This window comes from Vulpes lagopus, chromosome 6 (assembly GCF_018345385.1).
Source record: "Vulpes lagopus strain Blue_001 chromosome 6, ASM1834538v1, whole genome shotgun sequence".
Lineage (NCBI taxonomy): Eukaryota > Metazoa > Chordata > Mammalia > Carnivora > Canidae > Vulpes > Vulpes lagopus.
The window spans coordinates 38,768,378-38,778,110 of NC_054829.1; the positions used below are offsets into that span (position 1 = coordinate 38,768,378).

Sequence of the window (9,733 nt, forward strand, 5' to 3'; positions counted from 1 at the left end):
CAGGACTCGATCCCAGGACCCCAGGATCACAACCTGAACCAAAGGCAGATGCTCAACCACTGAGCCACCGAGGTGCCCCTAGATGCAACTTCTAAGATTTATTTTTATCAGTAATTTTTGGTATCTGACTGTTTCTCTCTTGAAACTGGGCCAGTGCCAAGTTTATATCAAAGCCCATGCTTTCATTATTCCCAGAGACTTTAGCATTCCTGAACATTGGGTGGTCAGAACAGAAAGCAATGACTTTAATACCTAAACCACTTCTACCACCATCACCCAACCCAGTGAAACATCTGAATAGGATGAACAATTCTGTGGGGTCTCCAGACTCGATGAATCCTCTCTTGGAGGTCTTATGCCGAATTCCTCGTCTGGAAGCATTGCTGCCTTGGCACATTTACTGCACACATGTTTTGCATATAGAACAGTTTTTTTGCATGTGGGCACAATGCATTTAGGCAGAATATCTTTTAATTTCTTTTGTGGCATATTATATTCAGAATGCCCTGTTTAATTGGGTGCTTAAACATTTACTGGAAGTTTGATCCTTTATCACCTTCACTAGAATGTAAGCTTAACAAGGGCCCTGCTCACCACTGTTAGCCTTGTAGTGAGAGTAGTCAGTGTGTGCCAAATGACTGCATGCATAATTAATCTATGGCAACTAAACTGGTTGAAGCAATCACATGCTTTTTGTTTCCAGTATATTGCATACATGAAGAAAAAGATAGAGCAATATAAAAAGAGAGAAGAAGATCTCAAGTCCACGTCAGGTGACCTGTCTTGTCAATTGACAGCTCATCAGAGTAAGTAATGTGTCATGAGTGATCTGTACATATAAAAAAATTTTGTTTAAATAAATTTTACTGACTTGCATATGATAAAATGAACCCATCTTAAGTTCAATGAGTTTTGATAAATGTACATACCACTGTAACCACTGCCACTTCAAGCAAGATAGAGAACATTTTTTCCCTGAATAATTTCCCTTGTGTACCTTTTTAGTTGATTTCCTACCCTACCTCCACTGCCTGGAAACCATTGATCTGCTTCCTTTCTTTTTCTTTTTTTAAGATTTTATTTATTTATTCATGAAAGACAGAGAGAGAGAGAGAGAGAGAGAGAGAGAGAGAGAGAGAGAGAGAGGCAGAGACATAGGCAGAGGGAGAAGCAGGGCCCACGCAGAGAACCCAATGTGGAACTCGATCCCAGGACTCCAGGATCACGCCCTGGGCCAAAGGCTCAACCACTGAGCCACCCAGGGATCCCCCACTTCCTTTCTTTTTTTAGAATTCATTCTCTATCTCTTTCTTTCTTTTTATCTATCTATCTATCTATGTATCTATCTATCTATCTATCATCTATCTATCTATGTATCTATGTGTCTATCTATCGGAGAGAGTGTAAGAGCAGGGGGAGGAGACAAGGGGAAGGAAGGAAGAGGGAGAAAGAATCTCAAGCAGACTCCATGCTGAGCATGGAGCCCAATGTGGGGCTTGATCTCATAACCCTGAGATCATAGCCTGAGCTGAAACCAAGAGTGGGAGCTTAACCAACTGAATCACCCATGTGCCCTGCTCTGCTTCTGTCACTAAGGATTAGATAAAAATGGAATGATGGAATAATACACACACTTTTCTATTTGGCTTCTTGTACTGAGCAAATTTTTTTAGATCCATTCATGCTGTTGTATGTATTATTTTTTTTGCCCCTTTCTATAGCTGTATATTAATATTCCATTATGTAGACATATCATATTTTGTTTATTCACCATTTGAAGGACATTTGAATTGTTTCCATTTTTTTGGTTACTATTTGCTTACATGTGTTTTTGTGAATATTTGTTTTCATTTCTCTTGGGTAAATACTGAGGAGTGGAATTGCTGGGGTATATGGTTAGTGTATGTTTAACTTTATAAGAAACTGCCAAAATAGTTTGCCAGAGTAGTTGCGCAAATTCATCATCCCACTGGCACTGAGGTACTCCACATTCACACCAACATTTAAAATTGCCAAAACAGGGGGCAGCCCCACTGGTGCAGCAGTTTAGCGCGGCCTTCAGCCCAGGGCCTGATCCTGGAGACCCGGGATGGAGCCCCACGTCAGGCTCCCTGCATGGAGCCTGCTTCTCCCTCTGCCTGTGTCTCTGCCTCTCTTTCTCTTTGTTTCTCTCACGAATAAATAAATAAAATCTTTAAAAAAAGAAATAAAAATAAAAAAATAAATTGCCAAAACAGGGAGCACTGGGGGTGGCTCAGTTGTTGAGTGTCTGTCTGCCTTTGGCTCAGATCATGATTCCAGGGTTCTGGAATCGAGTCTTGCATCAAGTTCCCTGAAGGGAGCCGGCTTCTCCCTCTGCCTCTGTCTCTCTTTCTGTGTCTCTTATGAATAAATAAATAAAATCTTTAAAAAATAAAAAACATAAAATTGTCAAAACACTTAAAATTGTTAACATAATGGGATTTCATTGTGGTTTTTATTTGCATTTCTCCGGTGACTGATGTTGTTGAGTATTTTTTCATGTGCTTCTTGGCCACTTGTATACCATCCTTTGTGAAGTATCTTGAACCAATTATGTATTGTGGCATAACAAATATTATAGATCATTTGCTTTGCTCCTAAATTGGTAATTTGGTCAGACTCTGGTGGAGACTACTTATGTCTGCTCCACGTGATATCAGCTGGGGCAACTTGACAGCTGAGGGTAATTCAGCAGCTGGGAACTGGAATCATCTGAAGACAATCCGCTCATTCATTGTGTCTGGTGTCACTGTTACCTGTCAGCCAGAGTCTCCATGTAGTTGCTTGGCCTGCTGTATTCAAAAGCTAGCAGCCGAGGTACAAGGTGGAGGGGGACACAGATACACCACCACTAGTGGGAGGGGTGTCAACATCACGTTATGGGAAGAGCATGTGGAATGGAATATATTGTGGGGCCATCTCCAGAAAATATACTCTGCCGTATTTCTGTTCAAATCTTTCGCTCATTACTTTGTGTTGTTTGTGTTGTTGAGTTAAAGTCTGTGTATTCTGGAAATGAGTCTTCTTTCAATATGAGGCTTGACTTCTCATTTTCTTAATATTGTCCTGAAAAAAGCAGAAGTTTTCCATGTGGATAAAGTCTGCTTTATCTCTTTCATTTTTTCAGGGCAGTCCTTTGTGTGTCCTAAGGACTTTTTTCCCTAAGCCGTGTTCTCAAAGATATTCTCCTATGTTTTCTTTGAGTTTTTAGTTTTAGTTTTTATGTCTAGATCTCCAATTCAAGGTCACATTTTCAAATAGTATGAGGTAAGAGTTGAATTTCATGTTTTCTCTTACGTATGTCCAATTGTTCTAGTACCATTTTTAGCATTGTACTATCCCAATGACTTTTTCAAAAATCAATTTTATGTGTTTCTTATTCTAATTTTACACTAATACCACACTGTCCTGATTACTGTAATTTCACAGTTAGCCTGGAAATCAGGTAATGTAAATTCTCCACACTTGTGCTCCTCTCTCAGAATTATTTTTGCTGATTATAAGTTCTTTTGATTTTCATCTAATTTTTAGAATCAGCTTATTAATCTATAATTGCACTCACCTGCTGGGGTCTTAACTGGGTTTGTGTTGAATCTGTAAATCAATCTGAGAATTGACATCTTAACAATATTAAGTCTTCCAATCCAAGAACACGGTATATAGCTCCATTTATTTAGAACTTGTTTTTCTCAGCAAGATTTTGCAGCTTTTACGTGTTGTATTAGGGGCCCTCAAGACCATAGGCTCAATGATTAGCTAGGATTCAGTAGGCTCAAGTTTTTATGGTTATTGTCCATGACTGTGAAGGATATGGAATAAAACCAGCAAAAGGAAAAGGTGCGTGGGGCAAAATGTGGAGGAAACCAGATGCAAAATTGCAGGTGTTGTCACCTAACGTAGTTGCACAGATGTACTTAATTTCCCCAGTAATGATGTGTGACAAAGTGGTGCCCAGCAAGGGCACTCGGGCTTGGGCATCCAAGGTACTTCCTAGAGCTGTTGGTCATGAAGGTGTGCAGTGCCTGTGAGACCTCAGGATGCTCACATGGTGTTTCTCCTTTATGCTGTTAGGATGATAAATTGCATTGATTCATTTTTGAATGTTAAGCCAATCTCAGAGAAAACCTGCTTGTTTGAAACCTATTATTCTTTTATATATTGCTGAATTCAATTTGCTAACCTTTGTACAGATTTTTTTCATGTGTACAGCCTGCCTTGTTCTACTTGCACTTAGGTCTGGAAAGTGCCCCCAGCAGAAAGCTGAGTGATCACAAGGCTTGCCTCATTTGCCCCCCTTCTTTTAGGTATCACAGTCCTGTGCTGCCCATTCTCCAGTGTCTGCAAACTGGATATTATTTTTTTTTAATTTTTATTTATTTATGATAGTCACAGAGAGAGAGAGAGAGGCAGAGACACAGGAAGAGGGAGAAGCAGGCTCCATGCACCGGGAGCCTGATATGGGATTCGATCCCGGGTCTCCAGGATCGCACCCTGGGCCAAAGGCAGGCGCCAAACCGCTGCGCCACCCAGGGATCCCTGCAAACTGGATATTAAAACAGATATGTTCAGGGTGCCTGGCTGGCTCAGTCAGTAGAACATGTGACTTGTGATCTCAGGGTGTTAGTTCAAGCCCCATATGGGGCATGAAGCCTTTAATATTTTTTCTCCTTATTTAGAGTGGGAGGGCAAGTCTGATCCAGTTATTCTGTCATTTTGGAAGTAGAAATGTTTAGATAAACATAATTTTGGAAAACCAGTGGTTTTTTTTTATAAAAATTTTCACATTATTTCTGTAACCTTTGCATTTTAAAAATCTTTATTGTAGCACAGTATTTGGATTTGTGGGCTGAATTTCAGACTACAGTTAAGGTAAGCTTTTTTGTGCTGCCTCTATGAATATATTTCTAAAAAATATTCACCTACCTAATAAGTTGTGTGTGTGTGTGTGTACACATGCGCCTGCTTAAGGTAGGAGGTCAGGACTGAGGGAGAGTGACAGTCCTACTATGATCATATCTTAAAATGTATGCTTTATGTTGTTAAAAAAAATTCAACTGAGTGATTTTTAGAATATTTTACTGACTTTATTCAATGATTCATGAATCCAGCAGCAACCAAGCTAGCAGGTGAAAAGGTGCTCTGAAGAGCTATACAAAACAGAAGACTTTTATAGGCAGAAGGGAGCAGGAACAGAGAAGCTATACTAATAAGCAAAAAAAGCAGATTGGTTATTGCAGGATTACTTTCCTTTAGGGGATGACAGGGGTCCATTAGGCAGATTACCTAATGTGCTATTTAGGTGATTCCTGACTGGCTGGTGTAAGATTCCATTTCCAAGAAAGCCAAAACTGTAGTTAAATTAATTCTCAGTTTGGTAATGTGAGGCCTAGCATATGTGACTCCATTTGGGGCTGTTGTCTTATTTTTAGGGGTGCCAAATGTCACTATGAAATCTTAATCCTTTGGGAAATTGTCTTCCTACTTTACCAATTTGGTTAAAGGGAATGACCCTCCCTCCCTCTGCAAATACAAATTGAACACGAACTATTGTAGGACAAAGTTGTCAGGTTTGAAGTCCATCTGTCCTCCAGGTTTTACCAGTCCTGCTGCCTCTCCACCTCTCTCTGCTATAAAGGCTGGTTGGTAGGCTGGGGTTGAAATCCTGGCTTACCCACTTTCTAAGTATTTAAAGTACACCCAGAATCCTTGCTTCGCCTGTTTAACATTTTTCAGATGAAGCTCCCGAGGCTCAGAGTTTAAATAACTTTGCCCAAGACCAAACAGTTAATGAACTTATGGGGATTGAAAACTCAGATCCAGCCTGGTTCCAAAGTTCTTTCTCTTAAACTGTAAGCCATGCTGAATATGCTCTGCAATTCTGGGCTGCTCTGAAGGTGAGCTGGCTTTTATGCCACCATCCTACCCAGTTATAAGAGTGCAGTGAGGATTCCATTAAATTGTCTCATTTGCTAATCTACTTTTCTGAGATCTTCTATAGAACTTAGTGAATGTGCTATGTATGCTTATTTTGCATGAGTAATGCCATTTTGCATATATATTTTTGTCTTGGACACGATTCACTCAGAATGTTTTTATTTTTCTGGTTGGAATTTATATTCACACACTCCAAAATTTTATTTTTTTAAAGGAATTGGTAAACAGTGGTGGTGAGACTTTGCAAGAAATAAAAAACCTAACAGAGAAGCTAAACGAAAGAGATGAAAACATTGAACGTATCAGCATTTGGCTACAAGGGAATCTTGAAGAGCTGCATTCTCTTATGGAACAGGAATTGAAAGTGGACCTCCCTAGTAAGTAACATCTCAAAAGCTTTGAGTAACAAAGAACCTCTTGTTATTTTACTGTAACCAGTAATATCAAAAAAGCATTTTAAAAAAAGCTAACCAAATAACCTTATCATCTCTAATAATTCATCCTCAATTAATGTTGCATTCACCTAAACACTAATTCTCATTTGTGGGGTTGAATGTGGTAATGCAGCAGTGTTGGACAACTCTCCCTTCCACCAACATGAGTTTCCTAAATAACCAAATTTTAATTTCTTTGTGGTTTTTTTGAAACTGTTATTTTGCACATTTTCCAAAGAAGTCTTTTTAAAGCCTTTTATGCACTTCCTCATCTTCTTAAAAGAAGATTTGGAACATAATTTTACCTTTTCTTCTTGAGCTTAGTTTAGTACTAAAAACAGGAACTATTAGGATTCCTGGGTGGCTCAGTCAGTTGGGCATCAGACTCATTTCAGCTCAGGTTGTGGTCTCCAGGTTGTGGAGCTCCACACTGGGCATGGAGCCTCCTTGGGACTCTCCCTTTCCCCTCTCTACACCCCCACTGCTCACATGCACATGCTCACTCTTCTAAACCAATCAACCAACAAAACCCCAGGTACTATTGCCTTCTCTGAAAATCTAGTGATAGTGATGCCTTCTGGGGCTTCTGTAATATAACACATCCTTTATGACATGATTGCCTCATGAGCAGTCCAGTTTCTTCAGCGGGTTATCAACTTCATCCTCAATTTTTACTTAAATGTCATGTTAGACATGAGGGCCACAGAATTCCATCCAGATTTTGGCTGTAGTGGGAAGAGGACGTCAGTTCTTGCACAGATACAGCCCAGAGGTCCCAGGTTGTGGGCAGCTACCCAGGAATCCCTGGGGAAGACGGGATGATGGAGGTAGAAAAGGCTGAGAAGGAAGGGAGAATGAAGTGTAGAGGAGAGACAGAGTGATAAATGAAAATAATATAACCTAGCAGGGTTATTAAATTTTCATTGTAAAGAATGTCACCATTAGATAATCAATTTTAAAGGTGAGTTGTAGAATGTGAAATGAAATTGAAAGTGTTAGGACTGAAAACATTCCAGTATTTGGTCAAAGCAATGTTCTGAGAATACTGCTTGACAAAAGAAGTAATGTTTTCATGACCAGTGAAGACTTTTGTGAGTAAACTTTCTTTCTTATCAGCCAAAAAGCTGTTTTTGTGGTCCTGCTCAAGCCTGGTGACACTTATTATGTGTAAGTGCATAGTCAGTCCCTGGACAGCCCTGGTCACTGCAGAATTGTCTTTGGTAAGTCAGGCTATCCCCAGCAACTGTCAACTCAAACTGTCAATTGCGCTATTTTCCACATGAGCGAGTCTTCCATTTTTGTCTGAAACCTGATGGATTTTTTTAAAGATTTTATTTATTCATAGACAGAATGAGAGAGAGAGAGAGAGGAGAGGCAGAGAGAGGAGAGGAGAGGCAGAGACACAGGCAGAGGGAGAGGCAGGCTCCATGCAGGGAGCCTGATGTGGGACTTGATCCCGGGTCTCCAGGACCAGGCCCTGGACTGAAGGCGGCGCTAAACCACTGAGCCACCCGGGGCTGCCCCTGATGGAATTTTATGTTGGAACAGATCTAAATAGATGATCTCGAAAAGCTAGGCCCACCACATCCCTCCTTTTTCACGTACTTTGAGGACTGTCTTATTGATAACTATATGGAAAGTAGAAAATTGCAGTATGGAAATAAAGACCAGCTAAGTGCAAACAAGCCGAGGCATACAGCTTGGTATGGCAAGGACAGGAGCGTCACCATCACTCGCTTCTGCGGGGAGGGGGATGGGAAAGGTTTACTGTGAAAGGAAAGGCCTCAGGTATGCTCTGATGGGAGGTTGTGGGCAGCTAACCAGGAGCAGGACTCCCTCTGTGATCCATTAGTAAGTGTCTTTGGCTTTGGTGGCTCCAAAGTTAGAGGGCTCAAAAAGTAGGGAAGTTAGTGGTCATTGATGATGTTATGAATTCTGGGCCATTTACAGAGTCTGTAGGTCAGAGAAGTCCTCAGGCTGTCATTGGGAGAATTGGTTACTACACAAAGCTATGTAAAATTCCTTGTCATAGGGATTCTACAGGTGGAACATAGAACTATGAGAGAACCTAACAGAAAAGAGACTTGACCTAGTTAAGGAAAAGGGGAGAGGCCTCTCTGGAGGACTGAGAAATGGAGCTGAGATCACAAGGAAGGTTTCTGGCTTCCCTCACTCCACATTATTTCTGCTCCTGGAGCATGGGCACTGTGTAGGGTTTGAAGGTAGGTGGACCTGGGCTCGGATCTTGGCGCTGCTTATAATGTTATTGAACTTCTACTCCCCAGTTTCCCTGGTTGTAAAATATGGATAGTTATGTTATAGAGCATCAGAGCCAAATGAGGCACGCCATCAGATCTCTTGAAACCTAGCATTCTCCTGTGAGAGGTAATAGTCAACCTTGGCTGGCTCCTTGGATTACTTGACCAGCTTTGAGCCACCTGTAATCTAGCTTTTGGATTTTCCCCGTTGAAAGTTCTCTGGGTGAGGGGACTTCCAGAGAAGCCTTTGATCTCTTGAGCTCAACAGCCCTCTTCTGGACATACTCTGTCACTGCAGCCATACAGCTCAGGGCCTCTGACAAGGAACGTGGGCTAGCTTCAGTAACAGTGGAGCAACTTTTGAGCCTGGCACCACAGTACATACTGCAGGTTCTTTTTTTTTTTTTTTTTTTTTTATTTTTTTTTTATTTTTTATTTTTTTTCATACTGCAGGTTCTAAGTTGAATAAAACCCAGTCCCTGAGCCTCGAAGTGCATACATTGTGAGAACAAAGAGTTGATTCAAATACAAGGGATTCCTTTTAGTGAGTGGCTATGAGAAGGTAAAGAGAGGCATCTCTAAACCTTTTTAAGTGTTGGGAATAGAGAGAGAGGTCTTCCTTGAAAGGGCAGTAGACATGCCCTGGCCAAGGACAGCGATAGCATGGCTATCTGCTGAGTGGGTATCTTCTGGGGGTACCGACTGGCACATGGGGAGGATAGGTTTCTTAGAACTTCAAATGTCAGACTTTTTGCCTTAACAGTCCTTCTTGCAAAAAAAAAAAAAAAAAAAAAAAAGCAAACAATTCTTAGTGTGTGACAGATTACTTTTTAAGAAGTATTAAAAATAATTTTATCTTAAAATTCTAAAAGTCCCCGAGTTTTATACCATGTATTGTAACTCAGGTTATGGATAATTTGTATATTAACCAAGCATTTTCACTTGATATATGTGCTACAGAAGACTGTTTAAGTCAAAGGATATTTTAGAAGTATCAAATTTGTATACACTGTTGGTTATATTTTGATCATTTAATTCTGGAAAAGAAACATTATTAAAGCAGAATCAAAATTTAAGAAATAATTT

At 40.4% G+C, this 9,733-nt stretch overlaps 1 protein-coding gene across 1 annotated transcript in view; it reads left to right on the forward strand.

Moving 5' to 3' along the window:
* Positions 1–9,733, forward strand: part of CCDC175 (coiled-coil domain containing 175) — a 67,723-nt gene that overhangs the window by 57,019 nt on the left and 971 nt on the right. Inside the window, exons 16-18 of the mRNA XM_041757798.1 lie at positions 704–806; positions 4,847–4,890; positions 6,170–6,332. Of these exons, the coding sequence (XP_041613732.1) occupies positions 704–806; positions 4,847–4,890; positions 6,170–6,332 (310 nt within the window). The remainder of the gene's footprint in view (positions 1–703; positions 807–4,846; positions 4,891–6,169; positions 6,333–9,733) is intronic.